Raw genomic sequence first — 23,092 nt, forward strand, 5'->3', positions numbered from 1 at the left:
CCCGTTGCTGACGGGAAAATGGCGGTGCCGTTACAATACGGCGAAGATGACCACAGGGTGACTTTGAAGGTGTGCCCCTGGTTAGCCATTTTGTACCAAATCCACATCTAGGTCAAAGCAAACCTCAGCTGGTTATTGCCATCTGAGGGCGGCTCTTGAGAGGAGAGGGTTTCCACACACAGGCAGGGCAGCCACGCCCTAGCCCTGCTGTGGGGTCGGGTGTGGCACACCGTCTTACATGCTCGACTGGGATTTTAACTAGTTGCAGAAGCTGGGGGTCAACAGAAACTGTTCTTCCAGGAACAGCAGATGGCAAGGCGGCTATGGCACTGGACTCCCACATGGCTGACCAAGGTTTGAGTTCCTGGCAGCTTGCTTTCTCACTGCCCCCCCCCTGGTGAGCACACATACCTATAGCAAATTAAATAATAATAAATAAAATTCAATAATTCTTAAAAAAGAAAAAGGAAAGAAACTGTTCTCCCATGTAACAAAGTTAGAAACCCTATCCTGGACAAAAAATTATGGGCATAGTATGTGTTTGTGGTTTTTATTTTAAAAAGTCCCAGCAGATAGTGTAATGGTAATGTTGTTGGACTACCACGTAGTTGACTGCGGTTCGAGTCCCAGGCCCAGTAGCTTAGAACTCTCGTGTGTGTGTGTGTGTGTGTGTGTGTGTGTGTGTGTATCTGTGTGTGCCCAAGATCCTAAGAGGAGAATGGAGAAGGGACTGCTGCGTGGCCATCCCCGGGGACGGGGGTGACTTCTCGGCCAGTGTATGTGCCCTGTAGCAAACATCTCTCTTAAAACAGTAAGTCCCTGTTGCTGATGAGACGGTGACCACAGACCCTGGGTGTCACCACTCACCTCTGGCGTGGGATGAAGGTTTGCATTGGGGGACCTGTACAGAGCAGCCACCTCCTTAAACAGGGCTAACAGTAAGTAGACTGCCTGGTGAGTCTGGGGGGTCCTGCAGGCCTGTGGAAACAAGGGTATCAAGGAGGGGACCTAAACACTATGCAGACTTGGGCCGCCCCCGGCCTGGTGGTTAAGCGAGCTGGATCCCACATGGCTGGCTGAACGGGTTGAACCCTAGACTTGACGACTTGTGACACGCACTGGGCGCACGTGCACGCGTGCCCCAAATCCTGACAGGATGGAGGAATAGGGGATTGTGGTGTGGCCACCCTCTCCTCTCTAAGAGGGCAAGCTCACGTGTCCTCTGGCAAATTACATTTTTAAAAGTTATGCAGCTTTGTCCAAGGGCCAGGGCCCAGTGTGAGTCGCACACGAGCGTGGCGTGTGCATCAGCCCTCCTCCATCCACCAAGGGTGCGAAGGAGCCACCAGAGCCCTGAACACCTGGGCACACACCTAGGGGCCCCCTTCTGGCAGACGTCTCGGCTACAAGGTCAAAACATGGGCCATGGACCTCGGTGCACATCTGTCAGCTCTGGTGACCCTGGCTTATCCAGAGACCTTCCCCATGCAGGGGCAGGGTGTCATGTCGCCCGTCTCCTGGCACCAGGGCAGTAAACAGGGACTTGAAAGGGAGGAGAGGCCCAGGCACCACAGAGAGGCCCCGGCCTGCGCCGTTGCTCAGGTGAGCACACGGAGCGTCCACGGTAGCTGCAGCGCCTTTGGCCTGAGCAATCCAGAGGAAGTAGACTCAGCGGTCAAAGAGGTCAAGTCCCCCACGGTCTCAGCACATCAAGTCCCGCACACCTGTCCCTGCCACCCTCCTCCAGCCACGAGTTCGCACGCACCAGCCAGGTGTGTCAGGGAGCCATGGACACGCTACTTCTGAAACACGTTAGTCTGGGGTTTGGTCAAGAGCCCCTGTCTGCATCACTTGCTATCAACGAGGGAAGACCGGGGTGCTGTCTGGTAGCAGAGGGAAGCCTCAAGCCTGTCCTACCTTCAGCGCAGTCTCAATAGCCAGGGGCCTGCACTCCAGGACGGCCGTGCCCACCGCATTGCGAAGAGCCCTGTACTCGTCACCGTACACCAGGTAGCGGTCCATCTGGCCTGGGTGGTCCTTCTGCAGCCCCAGAAATGCAGGGGTTAGTCCCAGGCTTGATGGTAGGGAGAGCATTTGGCATAAAAGCCCTTCAGTAGGTAAAGGGTCCAGGAAGTCATTAGGGGTCTAGAAGGGGCTACACTGAGGTCCCTGGGCCGCCCGAGGCACGACAGACAAGGGTCATCTCTGGGGGAAGATGGAAGGCCGAGCAGCAGGCACTTCTGAGCCCCAGCTGGTGCCTTCTCCATGCCAAGTGTCGCGCCAACGGCCGGGTGACTCCCAATTATTTAGTTCTCAATCCCAGTTGGTAGTGAGGAGAGCAATGCCAGCGTTGTGAGCGTCACTTTGATAGCCCCTGGGCAGTAAGAAGTGGACTTCCGAGCATCTGTGAAGGACACTGAGGGCCCTGAAGCAAGCCCTCTGCACTCCCTGTCCTCGGTCTGTGCTCCTTCCTGCCTGCCGGGCTGGGAAGGGCCCTGCTGGCCAGGACAAAGGGCCACAGGGCTCTGACGTTCTCTTAGGGTCGTGTTTGATTGGAGCAATGCCCATGTGCGCTCTGCAGGGAGGGGAGCAGAGACGGGCTGCCGCGGCGAGGTGGGTGGCGCCCGCTCACCTGCTGCGCGATGACCTCCTTGGGGAACACCCACTGCAGGGGGTGGCCCTCCCTGGAGAGGCCCTGCACGAACTCCGTGCCGCGCTGGCTGCTGAGCTTCCGTACCAGGTACACGCGGAACCAGTCGTTGTGGCTGCGGGTGCAGAAGTGCTCGACGTGCTGCAGGTAGCGCTGCTTTCCCTCAGGCACCTCTGGGGTTTGACAAGAGAGCGGGTGAGCAGCGGGCACCGGAGGGCACTTACCACAGGACACAGGCTGGTCAGAGGGCCGGCATCTCGTAGGGGTTTGCAGAAAACAGCCAGAACGGGCGCGGGGGTAGGACTGGAGCTGTTCTACGAGTCAGTTTCCCTCTTTCCGTAATTTCTAAGTAATGGGCCATCAGCCCAAGGTCAAGAAAGGTGGAAAAGACCTGCCTGAACCTCCCTGACGCTCCGAGATGATGTCAGAAGCCCGGTCGAGACACAGGCGGATCCTGGCCGTCTCCTGCAGGTATTCCACCGATGTCTCTCGGGCAGGCCCCTGGCCACACCTCGCCGGGGAGCAGGCCCTGAGGAAGCGCCCCTCCTCCCGCAGCTGGTCCAGCTCGCTGTTGCCGGAACAGGCACCGAGCTTCTCGTGTATGGAGTCCTAAGGAGCAAAGGACGAGAGAACGAGACAGCACCCGTGTAAGGCACAGCTCCGGCCTTCGGAAACTGCCGCCGTGGACCCTGCGGGGACCGAGGAAGAAGGAAGACTGTGTTAGTGGCAACGTTCTCTGGGGAACGCTGTCCCTCTTCCCCTTCTTGCCTCTAACATAAAGGGACACTAGTTCTCCGTGGCTCAGGACGTTCACACTGACACAATTATTCCTTACCCTCCCTTCACTCCCCACAGGGAAACGAGCCTTGAAGAGAACAATTTGCCTCGTCGTGCGTGTGCGTGTGGTGTCTCACACGGGGCCTCACTGTCGTGCTCCTCCTGAAGCTGGGCCCACAGGTGTGCGCCCCCATTCCTGGCTCTGTAAGTGGGCTGGGGATTGAACCTGGGCCCCAGAACCAAGCTGCTAAGCAGTGGCATCTATCAGCACGTGCTATCGCTGCTGGCCTCTGAGTTTCCGTACACATCGTAAACATTTTGGAAATAAAATACGAAGACGATGAAAACAGACTGTGCATGGTGCCGCAGCCGGCATGAGCCACGGCCAGCTGGTGGCACGTCCGCTGGGCACGTCCCGCCAGGCTCCTTCATTCCCGCCAGCTCTGCTGCGGGCAGGAGCGGGGCCTCTGCGACCGTCTCTCCCTGCCCGGGACAGAGCGCCCTCTCCCTGTACCGGCCAGGAGTATTTTGTTCGCTTTTCCGTCCTATGAACGAGCTGGGGCAGAGCCGGTGAGACGGACGCCGAGACCTGGCAGGGAGCCTACCTCCAGGCAGCTGATGAAGAGCAGGTACAGCTCAGTCTTGTCTTCGATCATGAACGCTTTCTTCTCTAACAGGGACAAGTAGTCCTGAATATAACCTTTGACGTCGTGGAAGCTGTGGAAAGGGAGACATCACTCCTGGCACCTCCGATCTGGAGACTGAATGGGCATGTGCTTATAGACACTACAGCTTGCAACATTTTACTGGAAGCATTCTAGCATCATATTGGAGGGATGCAAACTTCCGAATCTTAGACCAGCTGCTCTCGGAAGGTTCTGGTTTCAGGACCCCGAAGAGCTCTCGTTATGTGGGTTCTAACTATCCATATGTGCAGTAAGAGGAGCTGAGCTCTGGGTCCGCAGGTGGCACGGGGCTAAGACTGTGCAGTTCGAGTCCTGGACCCGTGGCTCAAACATCGTGCTGGGCATGTGTGAATGCATGCCCCCAATCCAAGGGAGAATGGAGAAGAAAGGGCTGCAGTGAAGCTATCCCCCTGGGCAGTGACTTCTCACTTTTCCCCTCTCTCTCTCTTTCTGTCTCTCTCCGGCAAGTATACACACACTATAGCAAAAACAAAACAAAAAATAAATGGAATTTTAAAAATTTCAAAAAGGATTTATCAATTTATTTAAAACAACAATAAGCCCATCATCTACTAAAGTAAACGTTTTAAAAAAATAAAGTCTTTTAAAACAAAAGTGAGAAGAGTGGCCTGGCTTACAGTCCCGTGGATCTGCCTAAGGCAGGTGTGAAGCCTGGCCGCCCACGCTGTAGCCGGGAGAAGGACAGGGCCTGCGCAGGCTCTGTGGGGCTGCTCTGCAGGTGTGAAACCTGCCCAGCGGCCACGGCAGTGGGGAACGGCGCTGTGGGACCTGAAGCAGGTGAGTGCGCTCGGCAGTCGGTTACGCTGATCTGAAATGGTCTAAGCTGCGCTTTAAGTGGACTTTTTTTTTTGGACCCACACACGATCTTGTGACATCAGGTGGGCGTCTGTAACATCTTGGCTTGCCGAACTCTGCAGAGCATGGCTGTGTTTTTATTTTACTATATATTTTTTAATTTAAACATTTATTTTATTTATCACTATTACTATGTTTTAAGTTTGTGATCGGGTATGTGTGCTTACCAGGGAGAGACAGAAAAGAAGAGAAGGATGGGATCAGCAGTTAGCATAATGGCTGTGTCACTGGACTCCCACGTAGTCGACCGCGGTTCGTGTCCTGGACCTGGTGGCTTAAAACTCACACTGGACGCGTGTGCGTGTGGGCCCAAGATCCCGAGAGGAGAATGGAGGAGAAGGGATTGAGGCGTGGCCATTAACCCGGGGGGGTGATTTTTCGCTTTCTGTCTCTTTGTCTCTCTCGGTCTGTCTGGCAAGCGCCTGCGCCCTATAGCAAAAATCTCTCCAAAAAAAAAAAAAAAGAGAAGGAAAGTGAGAAAACAAGCCGCCAGGTCTGGGACTCAAACTGCAGTCGGCCGTATAAGAGTCCAATGCCCTAACCACCACGCCGCCTGCTGGCCCCAAGCTATGTCACCACAGACCTCCTTGAAAGGTCTTCAAATAGAAAGCTGTTGAGCTCACAGAAGATATGCATATTCCAAAATGTTAACTTTTGCCTAAAAGCTTGAGCTGTACCCTTAGCAACCTATCCATTGTTACGCTGTGACAGGTCACTTCCTTGGGTTTCAGCAAAGTGCCCGAAGGAGGCTCGCTGGGCGACCTTCGATCTCAAATGGCACCCTGGTAAAAGCTGCCACTTCAGTCCTTGAAAGACGGCGAGGAGCAGCTTCACTAGCGTTGCCGCGCGTGGACACGCTGGCCTGTTCGGGGTGTGCCCTGCCTTTCCACAGAACGCCTCGGAGACACGTTCTCAAGGTCAAAATGCAGGACTAATATTAGTAAGTGACACTGGCATTTACTAAAGTACCTCTCGTTCATGCAAGGGAGAGAGGAGGACAGGCACCCCCAAGGGGGAGTCTCACCCACGATCCACTCCTAGCCTTGCCAGCATGCGTGTGCACGTGGCACCCTCAGGATGGGAACCTGGGGCTTTCCCATGTGGCTCCAGCACTGTAAGGTGTCACGTCACCACTGTGTCACCGCAGCTGGCAACTGTGTAATTGCTAGAGGTGTATGAACCTGTCAGAGAGCGTGACAGGAGAGAGGAGAATGCACACCCGACGGGGCATGGCCACTCCACAGCCCTCTCTCCTCCACTTCCCCATCCTGTCCGGACCTGGGACTCGCACACGCACCCTGCCCGTCTGTCAAGCTGCCAGGGCCAGGATGTGCACGTGGTCAGCCACGTGAGGTCTGGCTCCGTGGGGCCAGCCCCAGACTGGCACTTGGAAGAACTCCGAGTGCGCAGTGGCGGGGAGACGACTGAGCTCGTCACGCTCAGATGCCAGTGCCTCCCTCCACTGCCACTGCCACTGCGTTTGCGTCTGCGTCACCGTGAGCGCTAACGGGTAGAGAGTTCCTTAGTGTCTGCCCTGCCACACCCTTCCCCTCAACACACACACACGCATGCACGCGTGCACACACACACAGCTACGAGTACCATGGCTGACACTATTCTCGGATAGTTCGACCTCTTGTCTAAGATGACGCAGACACAGAGCCCATGTTCGCTGGGGTGTGAAGGCAGCAGCCTGGACCTAGGCCACGGAGGGGAAGGAGGGTCTGGGTGCCATTCTCAACCTCAGAGGCAGGCAGCGGAGGCTGTGACAGGACCGTGGGGGCCACGCGCTCACACGCAGCCCCTCCCAGCACCTCCGTCTCTCCTGTTAGACACCCACGAGCGGGGCAGTACAGAGCAACCAGTGCGTCTCGCTAAGTGTCCCCAGATTGTAAGCGAGCTGCTATTCCTGAGAACGCCTGGCAGCAAAGAGGAGGCCGCGAGGACAGCACCAGAGCCCAGGCTCTCTGGGAGCCGCTGCCGTGCCTCTCCTACCTGTACTTCAAAAGCAGCTTCAGCACCACCGAGCGGATGACAGGAGTCTTGTCCACGACGTCGTTGAATGGAGACAGGGATTTCGTGTGCTCGCGGTGTCCTGAGGCCAGGAGGAAAGCGGCGGCTCAGTGTTAGCCTCAGACACACCCGGGGGACCGAGAACTGGGTTCCGACTCAGGCAGGAACTCACTCTGGGCAGCGTCTCTCAAGAGCTCCTTCTGGATGAAGAGCAGAGACAGCAGGCTCTCGACCACACGCCGCTGGGGCGGGCGGTTGTCTTTGAAGCACACGGTGGACACCAGATCTACGAAGAAGCTGTTGCACATCTGCCGGAACTGGGCATGCTTCTCAATGGCTCTCCTTGGGGACAGTGGAGAACGCGGTCAAGATTGCGGACCGTGTGCCTGCGGGCCTCCACACGCGACGGGAGACTTGGCGGCACGACACGTGTAAGTCAGGAGTCAAGTGGCTCCTTCCAGTGGTTAGGGCTGGCCTCCGAGACGGCAGCGGACAGCCATGAGCTCGTCCTTGCTAGGGGCCCTTCGCCCTTTTGAACCAGCCAGCAGTCACCTTGGGTGACCAGAGCATGGCAAGAACCCATCCTGGGGCCTGATGAGCCTCGGGACGGAGGGGAAGGAAAGCCGACTAGGGGTGGCCAGGCCCGCCCGGCGGGAAGAGCGCCAGAGGGATGGCAGCTGGCAGGCCTGGGGACCTGAAGGAGGTGGCATGCGCATATCTGGAGGAGGGACCTCATGGGTCCTGGGTCTCTCAAGAGTGCTTTCTCTCATATGTGACCCTTTGGGTTACTTCCTCTACGTGTGCCACCCCCCAAGTCTGTACACGTGACGGTCCTGGGAGGGCCCCGAGGCACCAGCTGTGAAGGCACAGAAGGGCGGTCTCTTGGGAGCACGTTTCCTACCAAATGAAGCTGAGTCGTTCCTACTTCTGAATACTCTGTCTGCAACGAGGGAGAAAAGAGAGGACGCTTCCCTAGCAGAGAAGGCATTTACCTGTGCTCCTGGGAGACGGCCAGAGAGAACGCGCCCGGCAGCTCGGCCCGGCAGGAGGGGCACATCATCTGCCCCGGGGTGAGCCAGGCTCGGATGCAGGGCAGGCAGTACACGTGGTCACAGGGCAGGCAGACGGGGTCTTGTGCATCCCCCAGGCAGATGGGGCACGGGTTAACGCCAAACCTGGAATCCAAGGAGCCACTCTGAGCACAGGAGCCACCAGAGCTCCCAGCTCTGAGCTCCGTGGGGCCCAGGCGGAGCCTCACCTGGCAAGGGACTTGCTGGCTTTGTCCTTGCAGTCACAGAGAGTAGCCATCACAGCCTCGAAAGGCCTGTGGGTCTTGATGTCTGAGTTCTCTTGAAGACACTGAAAGACAGCGAGGAATCAGCGGAGGGCAAGGGGCCAGTACAGACGGCGCCTGTACTCGGCTGGCCGCGTACAGGCGCCGTCGGGGCGGGCCCACTTGCGGTGCAAGGCCTCTGAGAGTCTGCGTCCAGCAGCTTCCTTAACTCGGAGTGTCCTTTCTGATTAGGGCGCCGTTTGGGCTAAGGTCTCAATTTCCGATTGTCCCCTCTCCCTCCACTGTAATATTTCCAACTTGAACGACAAGTGGCATGACCACCTGTGTCTCCACTGCCAAGGGGAGAGGGCTTAGACCTGGGCGCGAGCCGCTGTGGGCGACCCTCATGTGTCCATTTCAGATCTTGGCCATGGGGCATGTGTGCTCACCAGAGAGACAGAGGGAGGGACAATGGAGGGAAGGTGAGAAGCCACCCCAGGGAGGTGATCCTGTCAGTCTCGCCTCTGCTCTGCTCCCGGGATCTGGGCCATGCACGCACATGTGCCCAGCATGATTTTCAAGCTGCCAGGTCTAGGACCTAACCGCGGCGGGCCATGTGGGAGTCCAGTGCCTAACCACTATGCCGCCTCTTCCTTGAAGACCACCATTTCATCAGATGCCTTTCTCTACCTTTAAGTGATTGTTTAGTTTCCCTTTTTTTGAGAGAGAGATTTCTGATATAGGGTATGTGTGCTCGCTGGAGATACAGAGAGACAGAAAGCAAGAAATCGTGCCCCAGGGGATGGTCGTGTCAAGATCCCTTCTCCTCCAGTCTCCTCTCTCAGAAGAGCAGAGCGAGGCAGTCGCCAGAGGCGGCGCCGGAGCCTGGCGCCTTCGCGGGTGGGAATGTGAAGCCGTGCGGCTGCTGCGGAAGCCACCTGGCAGAGGCTCGGCAGCGTTCGCCGAGTTTCACGCGGTCCAGCAGTCCCACCTCTAGGCACGTGTCCGAGAGAGTTCACAGGAGGGACTCAGGAAAAGACACTGCACCCGTGTTCTGAGCACGACTATTGAAAAGAGCTAAAAGGCGGAGACAGCCGAAGTATCTTCTGGCAGATGGACAGGTCAGAAAACGCGGGCTAGCCCCGGGGGAGCGGTACTCAGCCTGGGAGAGAAACTCGGGCCTGTGCTTCGACACGGGGAGCCTTGAGGACTGCATGCGAAGTCCTAGCAGGCCCAAGACAGACACGGTGTGCACCCACTTAGATGAGCAGCTTATAGCCGAAGGTGAGCCGGGCGGTTCCCGGGCTGTGGGGAGGGAGCCGAGGTTTATGGGCGGGGCTCTGGCTATGTCCCCGTGCCTGTCCCCACTGTCCCCTTTCTCGCAAGCACGTCCACGATGTCCTGGGACGTGTGACCACTCTGCTGAGGACTTCCCGGCTTCCTGCACTGGACAAGGCCAGGCGCCTCTGCTGAGCACGAGGAGCTCTGGGTGGAAGTGGCCGTGTGCCCCGGCCCGTGGGCAGACACAGGACAGCCTTCTCTGACCGCGGATGACCAAGGGAGAGAGGGCCTGGCTCCAGGGAGCTGGGACATAGGTGTCCACCCCCCGTGAGGCGCAGCCTCGGCCGGGGCCACATCAGCGCAGCAGAGCAGCAGGCGTCTGGTGCCCGGGCCAGCTCCCTGCAGTTCAGAGCTGCCCGTCTCAGCCACCCCGACAGCGCCATGCAGCCCGAGCGCCCAGCCGTCATGTGGCGGGGCAGCCACCGTCGCTGCTGCAGACGCTTGCTGTCGCTGCAGGAGCACCGTGTTGCGCTGCCTCGCCAAGCCATGAGTGCCTCCATGACACGTCACTGTAGAGCCCAGACTAACAGGTTGGCCTTAGGAAAGCAGGCCTCGACTCTTTCACTTGCCTCCCAAGGGCCTCACAGAGCCCTCCCTCTCCACAGGGGGAGCCCAGCGCTTCGCTCACGCCCGGTAACAGCCCCCTCGCTGTGGAGACCGCCATGACTGGCTGAGGGTGCATCGGCACAAGCGTAGCAAAGCCACACTGGGTGTCCAAACTGGCGTCTACGCGCCGTCGGGACTGGCTGGCCAACGCTCATCCTCAAGCCCCTGCCGAGAAGGCCGCTGCCCTGCGTGCGCAGACTGCCCCTGAGCAGTGAGTGCCTCCGAACCGTCAGGTTTCCTTGTGACCCGCTGAGGACATGACCAGGCCTCCTTCCTGCTAAGTAATGTCCCCCCACCTTCAGATGTGTCTTTGCCCCTCTGTCCAGCTCTACAGAGCAGCCCAGGGTTGACCTCATGGAATAAATGCCTTGCCTTATTCACCAGGCTGTCTGCGGCGAGAGTGTGGCCCTCATTCTGGGCCCTGCACGAGCACCCCTGCACGTCGGGGCCTCACTGTCACTAGCTCCCTGGGCCGGGGCCACGCAGCAGCAACCAGAGAAGTTGCTGTGCTCCCCAGGCCCGGCCCTCTGGCATTCTCTTGCCCCCGTTTTCCTAGCTGGCAATGGGAACCGTCCCCCAAGGGCCAGGCTGCTACCTTGCTCTGGCGTCACCCTGAGGCCAGTGGTGTTCCTCCATCCCTCCCAGAGGCCTCACGAGCTGTCCCCTGACACGGAGCCCCGTCTGCGTGCCATTGTAAGAACAGTCTCTGTTCCTGCAACTGCAGCCCGTTACACGGCCCCGCTGAGCAGCGTGGAACCGCGTGACTGGGCACTGGCCTCTGAGCGGCTCCCCAGTCACCTCGTGTGTGCTCCTGGGCAGAGCCGCCCGAGAGCTAGCATGCCGACGTGCGGCCGGCGTCGGGCCGCGGTGCGGGAGCTCCGCCCCGAGGAGGCATCACGCACTCACCTTGTCTAGTAGGAAGACGTGCTCAGTCACCAGCCCGTGTAACTCAGGGACCTGGGCCTCGGTCCCCAGGAGGACATGCTCCACGAAGAGCGCGACAGAGAAAATCCGGTTCCACTGGCCCCTGTCAGCAGAGGCTGCGGTCGGCATCGGCACAACATGAGCCACGTGCCATGGAGCGGGGAGGAGGGGCGGGCGTGGCGCGGGGCTGAGGACCAGGTGCGGCCTGGGAAGGCTGCTGGGGCATTCTGGGTGAGTCCCAGGTGACGTGCCCCCTGACCCGCCACCCACACTCCCTCAGACGCTTGGCGCAGAAACGACTCCAGCTCTCAGGGCTGCACCCCGACCCACTACTCGGTGTGCAGCTCTGAGGCTGGCGGGGGCCACCCTGCCTCTGAAGCCCAGCATGGGACAGCGAGGTGACCCTGACCCTGATGCCTAGAAGCCCAGCATGGGACAGTGAGGTGACCCTGACCCTGATGCCTGGAAGCCCAGCATGGGGCAGCGAGGTGACCCTGATCCTGATGCCTGGGCCCTCTCTGCTTGCCCTGCCGTCCTTTCTAAATGTGCCTTGCTGTCGCAGCCCCAGTGCAGGAACCTGCAGCCTGCCCAGGGCTCCAGGACACTATTCTCTTCTTGCGACATTAGCACCTGGTGAGACGCCGCCCTCCGTCAGGTGACACAGGAGAGAATGCTCCTGTGCATGCTCTGCCCCTCCTCCCTGCCGGGCTCAGGTCCTGCAGGCCACGGTGAGCGTGGGCTGTGGCCGGGGGGCCCAAGCCTCACCTGACTGTCCTGATGGTGGCTCGGGCCGCACTCCCGCTGCCTTGTGCGTACCCGTCCGAGCAGATGAGTTCCAGGGGCACAGAGAGGCGCCTCACCAGCTGCAGCCAGGCCCGCGGACTTGGCCTCAGGGTGTCTGTGGACAGCATCTCCATGCAGGCCTGCGCTGCAAGAGCGTCCAGGGTCTGGAAGACAGGGGCACACGGCTGAGCAGCCGCCCTCCCCGCCTTCTCTGGTTGCTCTAGTGCTCAGGCCGGCCCTGGCGTCATCCCAGAGGTTCTGAGTGCTGCAACAGGAACCTCATCCTTTAAGGCCCCGGGATGCAGAGCTCATAGATGGGCAGGTCCATACCATCTCCTGACCTGCTCAGATGTGTGCCCACGCAGGGCCTCCATCTGGAACATGGCCCCGTGCGTCTCCACTCCCAGGAGGGAGCACTAAGGCTGAGGCCTGGGCCCGCCCCAGAGGCCGTACCATCTCATGTGCAGACAGGTCGTGGTGCCGTGTGGCCTCGATCAGGCTGCGCAGGACTGGCGGGTGGATCGTCACGATGCGGGAGAAGTTCTGCAGCCGGCTGCGGAAGTGCTGATAGGCCAGATGCACCCAGGGTAGCGAGAGCTCCTCCTCGGATCTTCCAGACGCTGCTCTCAGCTCCCAGATGCAGGACCACAGGGCCCTCTGCAGAAACTGGGAGGGAGGGTTTCTTAGCAGGTGTTAGATCACAGAACATGTCCTCCCTGTGGCAGCCTGTAACTATACTAAACCTACGAAGAAAATAAAGGCCCTGCGTACTGCTCGTACCGGTTACGTTCTGGTGCAGTCCCTGCTGGCCATCTGCTACCTTTGTTAAGCTTCTTTCATGAGAGTGAGAGGCAGAGGAGGAAGAAAGGAGAGAAAGACAGGCAGCCTCAGCAGGGCCTCACGCCACAGGCCTGCAGTCCCCTTCCTGGCCAGGCGGGCACACAGGCACCCATGCACTTGGCGTGTTCAGGGTGGCCCGGGAACCCCGACCCTGGGATCCTCGTGGATCGGAACCGTGGGGCAGCACCTCCGTGCTGGCTGCCGCTGGACCTTCTTACGGCTGTGCTCTCACCACTGTCACCGCATGAGGGTGGGAGCACCCCTACCGTTGCCCACTGACCACCACCTCATGGACGTTTCTATCACAAAGTGTGCTCTGCTATAGGGTGCATGCACAAAAGAGAGAAGGGGGGAAGCTGAGAAGTCACCCCCTGGGGTGGATGGCCACTCTGCAATCCCTTCTCCATTTTCCTCTCAGGGTTTGAGGCTTGCAAACACACATGCCTGGTGTTTTTTTCAAGCCATTGGGTCCAGGATTTGAACCACATAGTCGGCCATATGAGATCCAGCCACCTTAACCACCACACCACTGGCTGACCCCTGAAAAATGTTTTTAATGGCTGCAAGATAATCCATCAAATGGTCCTCCTTTAATTCGTCCATTCTTTATTTTTTGACAATTAAATTGTTTCTTTTTTTCTTTGCAGTTTAAAAACAGCCACTGTTTATTTACTGACCAGATTATGAAAATAATCATGGTGGGTACCTTAGTTCACCCTTCTAGTAAGCCTGTCATCTGGTCTTCCCTGTAGCCAGCATCTTCACCTTCTACAGAATGGGTGGTCTTTTTCTTCATTCCACCCCGTGGAGAAGAGCATTTGAAGGGCCGCAGGAAGTTATTTCCTTCTTCGAAGTGTTTTCCAACAGTATAGATTTCATGAATCAGACCCTCCATGTTGATGATGCCCAATTTACCAAGACAGAGCAATCGAAGAGTTACCTGTCAAAGCAATTCGCTTATTGATTTTGCCATAACCACGTCCGTAGATCAGTTCTCTTACTGACCTCGGGTTCGGGTACCCCCACGAAATACACGGTTCCACAATCCTCAGCATGTTGATTGAAGCCTTGTTGAGCTTAACAAAGGTGCTATTGAAGATCTGGTGAAGACAAAGAAGCAGCAACACCTTTCGAACCTTTGGGCTCGCTCCGTTGATCCCTCTGATCCTGATGACAAACACCCATTTGGGCTCTGCAGGTGCACAGAAGTTTCCAGCTTTTCTTGCCATCCTGGCCATGCGAATCTCAGTTCTGTACATCTGCCTATATTCCTTACAATAGTGCTGAGCTTTTTCATAGATAAGCTTCCTCCTTGCCTTTCGCAGCATCTTTCCTTAGATGCTTGATCTTCGGCTCCGCAAAATTCCTTCGCTTTTTCTTAAGGGTTTCTGGCACAGCAGGAACCTTTCTCTTGGTGGCTTCCGCCGCAGCAGGAGCCTTTTTCTTAGCTTCTCCCACAGCAGGAGCCTTCTTTTTCTTCTCTTAAATGCTCTCTATGTTTCCAGCCGGAGAAGAGGCACAACTAAACTGTTTCTAATTCTTTAGTTGTAGAAGCGGAGCAGAAAGGAACAGTGCTGAAAACAGAACATTCCTCTGCATCGCTACGCTGTTTTAGAAAAGACTCAGCAGTCTAGTGTGCGTCTTCCTCCTGGGCCAGCCCCGTGGCCTGGTGCTTAAGGGAACCAGGTCCCATGTGGCCAGCTGGTTCGCGTACTGGTCCCAGCAACTTGAAAAACACACCAGGCACACGTGCATGCATGCCTCAGATCCCAGTGGGATGGGGAAATGAAGGGACTGCGGCGTGCCCACACCCCAACAGCACGTCTTCCCCCTGTGTCTCTGCAGAGCACACACGTCCCCTAGTCTCGTCTTCCTCCCGTCCACTGGTTTCCAGAGGACCTGCTGTTCACACCACCACCAGCAGGGGGCCCTCTGCCTTCTCTGTAGCACGGCAGCTTTTTCTATTCTATTTTAATTTATGCATTTCATCACTGTGTACCATCGCAGCATACCAAATGAATTCTCCCATCATGAATACACTGTTGATTATCAGTCCAGTCAAAGACATTACCATAAACATTGTAATCAGATTTCTTTCAATTTTGGGTCCCTTAAATGTTTTGCTTCTTTCTTCTGTCCTTTTTCATAGTTTTGCTAAATGCATAGGTAGAAATGTACACATTATCTGTTTATTTTCTGGTGAGGCTGAGAACTTTCCCAATGCTTTCTGGCTGTCTGTGTAACCACTCCGTTAACAGCTCGTGTGTATGACCTTTACACATTTTGAAAACTCACGGGCCAGCCCCACAGCCTTGTAGCAAGGGAGCTGGAGCCCACATAGTTCATCGATTCAAACCCCAGCCCTGCTGGCTTGAAAAACACTCCAGGTGTATGGGCAGGAGTGCCCCAAGCCAGGACAGGATGGAGACATGGAAGAGAAGGGATGGTGGCATGACTGTACCTGCTGAGGGTTCTCTGTCTCTGTCTCTGGTGAGCGCACTCACCCTCTGACAATGGAAATAAAACCATCATCTGTCCGTACTGACCCCTGAGGACACTTGACGTTTAGTCACACCGGCTGTCTCCCGTTCATCTGTTCAGTGTTTTCAGACAGGGACTCACTGTGTTAGGTCCTCCTGCCTCAGCCCCTGAGCAACTGGAACTACAGATATGTACCGGTTTTAGAGCGACTGGGATAGAACCCAGGCCTCCCATGTGGCCACAGCCTATGTCGGCCATCACACACCACCAGGCTGGCCCAGGGTCAGTAAGCATTTACCTTAATTTTCTTCAGAAGAAACATTTAAAAGGAAAGTATTTTAGGGCACTCGGGGTGCGCTCCATTTCCGAGCAACCCTGGACAGCGGCAGGGCCTGGTGTGGGGCTCGGAGCCGGAGCAGTCGTCAGCCTGCTGCCCCTCACAAACCGGTCATGGTGTCCAAACACAGTAGCACCAGCTCTGGGTGGTGAGGGGCTGCACCCAATCCTGCTACGCGGCCCAGCCAGCCCTCGGGTACCCACCTGCAGCTCCTCCTGCGAGGACACGCCCATGGTCAGGAGGAGGAAGTCCCTGACGTAGCGCTGGAGCGCGTCTTGCTGCTCCTCTCCTGGGAGCTGGGCCAGAAGTGTGCCCAGAGGGGTCTGCCGAAAGATCTCCACCAGCTGCTTGGATGGCCCTGCCAAGAGGGAGCCAAAGGAGGCTCAGGAAGGGACCAGATCCTCCTTGCCTACCCCATGAAGAGCTTGGCTGCCCTTGAGCGAGGGGCTGCACGTGAACAGGTACTGGCACCCGTCCCTGCAAGAGCTGGGGGACAAGCGGTGGTCTTGGGGGAACGAAGGAGCTGTCTACATGGCCACGCCGCAACCCCTTCTCCTCCATTCTCCTCTCGGGATCTTGGGCACGCACGCACACGCGCCCGGCGTGATTTTAAGCCACCGGGTTGGGACTCAACCCACGATCGACTACGTGGAGTCCAGCGACATAGCCATTACGACAACTGCTGGTCCCTAAACACTGTTAAACTGAGTCACAGCTGAGCTAGCCCCGCAGGGGAGCCCAAGTCCATGACACATGTCTCCTAAGTCACAGGAGCCCAGGGTCTCTGGGAACTGGCAGGCAGGGGCTGCTTTCCAGGGGCTCGAGTCCAGACTGTCAGGGGGTCCTGCCAAGGAGGGCATGGTGGGGCCCAGGCATGCTTTCCAGGGGCTCGAGTCCAGACTGTCAGTTCCTAGGGAAGGGTGTCCGCCCTCGTTGGGAGCAGCCTGTCGAGGGAGACCTTGACAGCCCAGGTCACCCCGAGTGCTCTGACCAGCCCTGGAAGGAAACGACCACGGGCTCGTCCATGCGGGAAGGCGACGTTTCCAGGCATGCCGGGCTCTCGGTTTTACTGGAGCACCACAGCCAAAGTCTGTGGCTGCTGACAGCGGGCAGTGTGCTGCAGCAGGGCTGGGCTGGGGCTCAGGGGGAGCTGCTGTCCACGTGCATGTGGGACAGGAGGGTGCACTGTCCACTAGCCACGGAGCCCTATGCGGTCCCCCGCACTCTGAAGGGGAATGACCAGCTGTGGCAGGTGACAAGTGTCACCACAGCCCCGGAGAGCATATCACTGAGGATTAGCTCACGGCTCCCTCTGCCCTGGGGCCAAAAGGCCTCTCGCCCTGGAAGACCTCTGCTCCTACAGCAGATGCTAGGAGGGTGGCGGGGCCGCGAGCGCCTCCTTGTGCAGAGGGAGCTGCAGACCCAGCATTGCCGCACCCCATTGTCTGGGGGCAAAGGGCTCAGGGCGCCTGTGCTCGCACCCATCTGGGGGCAAAGGGCTCAGGGCGCCTGTGCTCACACCCGTCTGGGGGCTCACCTTCCACATTTTTGATATACTGAGCCTGGACCCAGAGCTCTTCCAGGTAGTCCTTGATCCTCCAGCTGAACGGGAAGTCATTGGCGGTGCCCCCCGGGAGGGCCATGTAGTTTGGCACCATGATGTAGGACATGTCGCCCGTGGATCTGCAACAGGGCAGATGAGAAAAGAGCAGGGCCTTGTGGCCTCACTCTGGACGCTGGATGGGATTCTCCACTGGTGCCGGCTCCACCCAGGCCTCCAGACACAGGGCGCAGCGGGCGGCCTATGGCGCAGGTGCCCGGCTCTGGGAGCACGAGGGCTGCGTGGTCAGTGCTTAGCTTACTGGCGGAATTAGACAGGCCCAGGCTGGCATCTGGCAGAACTGAGCCTCCGGCCTGGGCCCTGCCAAGGCCCTGTGCACGGCGGCTTCTCATGACAGCGGCAGCTCCTCGTCTCCAGAAGAGGCGCCCACAGGCAGGTCAGCACTCCAGGAGGTCACGGCCCTGCCCCACCCACATCCCGGAACTGAAGACCCTGAAATTGGACGGGAAGCCACCTGGGTTCCCCAAGCTTGGGCCTCTGAGAGGCTGCGCAGCCCCGTGGGCTAAGGGACAGGAAACGGAAACCCAAGTCCAGTGTCTCCTCCGGACTGCGCCTTGTCCACGTGGGGCATTGCACCTGGCTTTAACTGTGACGGGTGCTCTGAGAGCAGGGACAAAACAAGAAGTCCCCAGAATGCAGTCAAACTGGCTTTTGTTACTCCAAGGCCAGAATCCCTAGGGGGTGACAAAAGCCCACGGAGGGTTCTAATGCCAGACCCGTGCGTCACTGGACACCGGGGGCAGCTGTGAGAGCGGGGTGCTAGGACAGTTGCCTTCCCTGGACAGACCCGCTCACCGGGTGTTGCTCAGCACGAGGGGAATGCTCAGAAGCTTGATGTCCCGGAAAACAAACATCCAGAGGGCCTTGGCCCAGCGTGGGGAGTCTGGCCTGAGCAGCAGTTCCAGGTTACAGTCCCTGTCAATGAATGCAGTCACACTCGCCAGGACGGGGGTGACCACATCTTGGACCCGCTTCCAGAGGGTGTGCCTGCAGAGGGAGAGAGGGGACCTCGCTGGGTTCGGAGCAGCCGGGAGGGGCGCTGCTGCCCTCCGCCGGGTGTTAGTGAGACAGCTGCTGGCCCCTCTCCCACCACAGCCCCCGCAGTGCACGGAGCCGTCCTCCTTCCCAAGATTACAGGCGGTCTGGGATGGGTCTCGGCCCTCCATCTAACACGCGGCAGTCACTCCCTGCTTGGGCAGAGGAGGCATCGCGGATCTCTAGGTAATGACCAGAGTTGTTTGGGAAAAAAAGTTTTAACAATTAGTCAGAGGTAGACTCTAATAAAGACAAACAGGCCAACGTAATTAGTTCTAGATGAGGTCAGTAAGAAGGTGCACGTTCACCCAGGACGCACTTGGTGCTCAAGTTCCTGTGTCCTGCGTCCGAGTGTTTACATACAGTCGGCCCTGGACGACGCGGGGCCGACCCTCTGCAGCCGAGCGTCCGCACATAACTGCGACTCTCCCAACCTGACCGCCGGAGCCCCACTGACCAGGCACCGTACAAAGAACACGAGCTGCCTACTCGGGCCTACACGAAGTAAGCAGGAGGAAAAACTGTTGGCAGGGAGACTCTCAGGTGCCCAGCTGTGGAGGCCGAGCTAGCCCCCGGGGAGGCTGGGAGCCACCTGGGAGGCTGGGCTGGTTCCTAGGCCCGCGTGAACGCCCTGGTGCGGTGACCCAAGCTGACTGAGGGCCTGGGACAGTATGTGAAGCAGCTGCTCCCTGTCGATGTCTGCCTCACCCCTCCTCTCACAAAGGAAAAGGGAGGGGAAATACGTCTATGGTGCTGCACTGCGTCTTCGGTGTCACTGGGAACCAGTGCAGCTGGACCCAGTCCAAACCTGTGTGTCCCAGGGTTGCCTGCATGTCCACCTCTGTAAGTACCGCTGCAGTTTGTGGGGAAATGGGATCATTTTGAGTATGAGTTTGTTTTGGGGCAGAAAGAACCTCGAAATCCCACACTGTTTCACAATATGCATTTGTGGGAAGCCTTTGATGACCCCTCACACATCTGTAAGTGGAGGTGCGTATTAACTGGTGGGATTAGCTACCCGCAATGGCAAAAACTCCACGTCTAGGGCCAGCCGGTGGCTATATCCACTTGGCCAACCACGCAGCGTGAGTCCTGGCCACAGCCGCATGGAAAGCACACGCAGGCTGTGTGTGCTCCTAATTATCCGCACAGCAGGGAGAAGTGGAGAAGTGGAGAAGGGAGTGCAGCATGACCATGCCCGTGGGGGGCTCCCTACCACCCAGGTCTGGCAAGAGCAGGTGCCTTCTGACAAATTTAAAGAAAAAAGTTCCTGTCTAAAACAAACAAAGTGTTCCGTAAAAACATAATTCACTTCAAGATTCTGCGGTGAAAGATTAAGAATGGGGACATGGGAACCAGCAGTTAGTGTAATGGCTATGTCACTGGACTCCCATGTAGTCGACCGCGGTTCGCATCCCAGACCCAGTGGCTTAAAACTCACACCGGGCGCGTGTGCGTGCATGCCCAAGATCCCAAGAGGAGAATGGAGGCGAAGGGATTGCGGCGTGGCCATCCCCCGTGGGGGTGATTTCTTGCTTTCTGTCTCTCTGTCTCTCTCTGCCTGGCGAGCGCACACGCCCTATGGCAAAAACCTCTCCAAAAAAAAGAAAATAAAAGAAAAACTAAGATCCTATTTTGAAAATAATTTTTAGAATTTTTTTTTTTTTAGAGATTTTTGCCATAGAGTGTATGTGCTTGCTGGAGAGACAGAAATGTGGGGTGGGGGGCACCCCAGCTGGCCACACCACAATCCATTCTCCTCCATTCTCCTCTTGGGATTCTGGGCACTCACGCACATATGCCCAGCATGAGTCTCAAGCAGCTGGGTCCAGGACTTGAACTGTGGCCGATTACGTGGGAGTCTAGCGACATAACCATTACTCCACCTGCTGGTCCCTTAGAAGAGCTTTTCAGGTCTGTCACACAGGAACCTGGAGAGGACTGGAGAGTGGCTGGGAAGGGAGCGGAGCGACCATGGGTGGGCAAGAACCCTGGGCTAGGGGAGTCCTGGAACTGGCAGGCACAGGGACACAGAGTGACGGCGGGGATACCTGGGGTGGCTGCAAGCCCGCTCGGCATGTGCTCAGGTGGGCAGAGCCGGCCGCCAGAAAGCCCAAGCAAAAGCGAACACTCCGGGTGTGTGGTCACTCTGCCCCAGCAGGGTAGATGACCTACGTCCCCAACTAATGGGCGGGAACTAGAGCCTGCCGCCAAGTCTGGTGCAAGTAGCCCTGCAGGCTCCTGGTCGCGAAGCACGAGAGTCCAATGGTCAGCGCCACCTGCGAGACCTGGCCACCCGGAGCGCTACAGCGACCTGCAGAGCAGGAACTGGGCAGGCCGGAGATCCAGGGAGAGATGGGCAACGCAGGGTCATAAAGTGCTAATAAACCTGTGAGGAGCAAATAAGGGGAATGAACACCTTCCTAGGCTCACCCTGGACACGCCTAGGGAAGACACGAGGGCCAGCTGGGGACAGACAGCTGTGGAGGCACTCTGCAGCCGAGGGCCAGCGCGGGCTGGCTCTCCCTGCTCACTCCTGCTCACGCCAAGCACGTGGCAGGCAGAACATCCAAGCAGGCCTGGCCAGGACTGGGGATACGGCGAGGGGACGGGCGTCAGAGTGAGAGCACCTGCCACCAGGCCTGAGGTCCTCCCTCTTCAGAGACCAACATGGTCAGTCCCAAGGAGGGTCCCAGCTTTGTGAGCAGAGCACCAGGGCAATGCATGGCCCTGGGCCTCCCGTCTATACTGTCAGTCCCCACCCGCCCTGCAACCCGGAAATCAGCCTCTGCCCTCCCCTGTACGTGTCTTTATTTTTTTTAATTGAGAGATTTTGGCTACAGGGCATGTGTGCTCATAGGAGAGACAGAGAGAAAGTGAGAAATCACCCCCCAGAGGGGATGGCCACGCTGCAATCCCTTCTCCTCCACTCTCCTCCCGGGATCTTGAGCACGGACGGACGCACGTGAGCCTGGTGTGAGAATCAAGCTGCTGGGTCTAAGACTCAAACCACAGTTCACCATTTGGCCCGGTGCCCTAATGACTGTGCCACGTGCTGGCCCACAGCACTGTCCTAATGTAATAAACAGGCATCCCTTTCTGTGGCTTACAATGTGCTGTGAACACCCACTTCCTACGAGAACAGATGTTCTATTTTTTAAAATAAAAAAGAGTCCAACATGGCCCCCTCTGTGTGACTACCACCCAGATCCATCCTGTGCTCTTGGGGAGAACACGGCAGCTCTGAAACGCAGCCTTAGGAGGTAGCACAGCCCGCCTCGGCCGGGGGAAATCACCCCCCAGAGGGGATGGCCACGCTGCAATCCCTTCTCCTCCACTCTCCTCCCGGGATCTTGAGCACGGACGGACGCACGTGAGCCTGGTGTGAGAATCAAGCTGCTGGGTCTAAGACTCAAACCACAGTTCACCATTTGGCCCGGTGCCCTAATGACTGTGCCACGTGCTGGCCCACAGCACTGTCCTAATGTAATAAACAGGCATCCCTTTCTGTGGCTTACAATGTGCTGTGAACACCCACTTCCTACGAGAACAGATGTTCTATTTTTTAAAATAAAAAAGAGTCCAACATGGCCCCCTCTGTGTGACTACCACCCAGATCCATCCTGTGCTCTTGGGGAGAACACGGCAGCTCTGAAACGCAGCCTTAGGAGGTAGCACAGCCCGCCTCGGCCGGGGCGGACAGGTGCCAACACTCCCCTCCGGGCCTACCTGAAGGTGCCTGCCTCCTGTAAGGCGGTCTGGTTGGAGGCCTCCCTCACCACCCACTCCTTCTGGGTGTACATGTAGGTCTCCTGCCTCTTCAGGAGATCGTAGACGCGCATCTTGGACACCCGCAAGAAGGAGGCTGTGAACAGGCAGAGGAGGCGTGGTTCGGCAGAGCCTGGGGCCTGAGCCGCAGGCTAGCCACACTTCCCCACCCTCCGCCAGTGGGGCCCGGCCATCCTCAGCCAGGCCAGAGAGATGCTTTTGGGTTCCTGCTGTTCTAGCTGCTTCCGGAGCCCCCCAACCCGAAGGGTGGCCTGCACGTCTGTGGGGATGCTCCGCTGCCCCAGAGAGCCCGACCAGGTTGGGGCGAGAGTGGGCCCCTACCGCTGTGGGTGTCGTCCTCGCTCAGGAGGGTGAGGAGGCCTTCGACCCTCCTCATGGCACGCCGGCAGCCCGCACCCTGGTCCCTGAGCAGCCCCACGGCACCCTGCACGCAGCTCCGCAGCAGCCGGGTGGTGTCCAGGACCTGCAACTGCGGGGACAGGGTGTTGCCGTCACGCCCTGTGCAGAAGCCCACCCCATGCGGTGCTGGTCTGTGTGAGCACCCGGGAAGCATGGGGCGGGCGGGGCCCTCGAGGACAAAGATGGCACTATTGGCCTGCTGCCATGGCCCACATGCCCCACCCAAGGGCAGTGGCTTCTGAGGGGACAGGCAGTCTGCCTGGGAGGCTTGAGGAAAAGGCACGCCAGCCCTGCCCCGTGCCACACCCACATTCAGACACAGGGCGGGGACCCACAGGGGACGCTGAGCACTGTCAGCTCCTCCGGGTGCAGCGGTCCGAGACCTAGACTCACATCAGGGCCCCCCAGTGCAGGGGCTCCATCCTCCATCTTTTCAGGGCCTTCCGTTTCCATCGTGACCTCCTCCACCACCCCTCCGCCGCGCCCTGCCTCTGGCTCCATGTCCCGCTCGAGGTCGGCCTCTCCTGTGAGGCAGTAAACACGGCCCAGTGATGACGTGGAAGGTGGCGTGGGGAGCGCCCCAGCGGCCCGCGTGTCTGGCTGCCCAGGTGCCTCAACCCTGGCTCCACGCGCAACCACATGAGACGAACACTGTGGTGCA

The 23,092-nt window shown here is 58.1% G+C and overlaps 1 protein-coding gene across 1 annotated transcript in view; it reads right to left on the minus strand.

The window, feature by feature from the left end:
• The window catches only part of RNF213 (ring finger protein 213), a 98,788-nt gene that overhangs the window by 27,539 nt on the left and 48,157 nt on the right, over nucleotides 1–23,092 (minus strand). The window contains 18 exon segments of the mRNA XM_027770744.1: nucleotides 868–978; nucleotides 1,918–2,040; nucleotides 2,633–2,823; nucleotides 3,046–3,259; nucleotides 4,033–4,144; nucleotides 6,985–7,084; nucleotides 7,175–7,344; nucleotides 7,995–8,177; nucleotides 8,261–8,361; nucleotides 11,129–11,249; nucleotides 11,912–12,093; nucleotides 12,383–12,595; nucleotides 15,791–15,945; nucleotides 17,125–17,270; nucleotides 18,004–18,195; nucleotides 21,973–22,108; nucleotides 22,354–22,501; nucleotides 22,825–22,955. Of these exon segments, the coding sequence (XP_027626545.1) occupies nucleotides 868–978; nucleotides 1,918–2,040; nucleotides 2,633–2,823; nucleotides 3,046–3,259; nucleotides 4,033–4,144; nucleotides 6,985–7,084; nucleotides 7,175–7,344; nucleotides 7,995–8,177; nucleotides 8,261–8,361; nucleotides 11,129–11,249; nucleotides 11,912–12,093; nucleotides 12,383–12,595; nucleotides 15,791–15,945; nucleotides 17,125–17,270; nucleotides 18,004–18,195; nucleotides 21,973–22,108; nucleotides 22,354–22,501; nucleotides 22,825–22,955 (2,729 nt within the window).

Source organism: Tupaia chinensis, unplaced genomic scaffold (genome assembly GCF_000334495.1).
Source record: "Tupaia chinensis unplaced genomic scaffold, TupChi_1.0 Scaffold000159_1, whole genome shotgun sequence".
Taxonomy (NCBI): domain Eukaryota; kingdom Metazoa; phylum Chordata; class Mammalia; order Scandentia; family Tupaiidae; genus Tupaia; species Tupaia belangeri.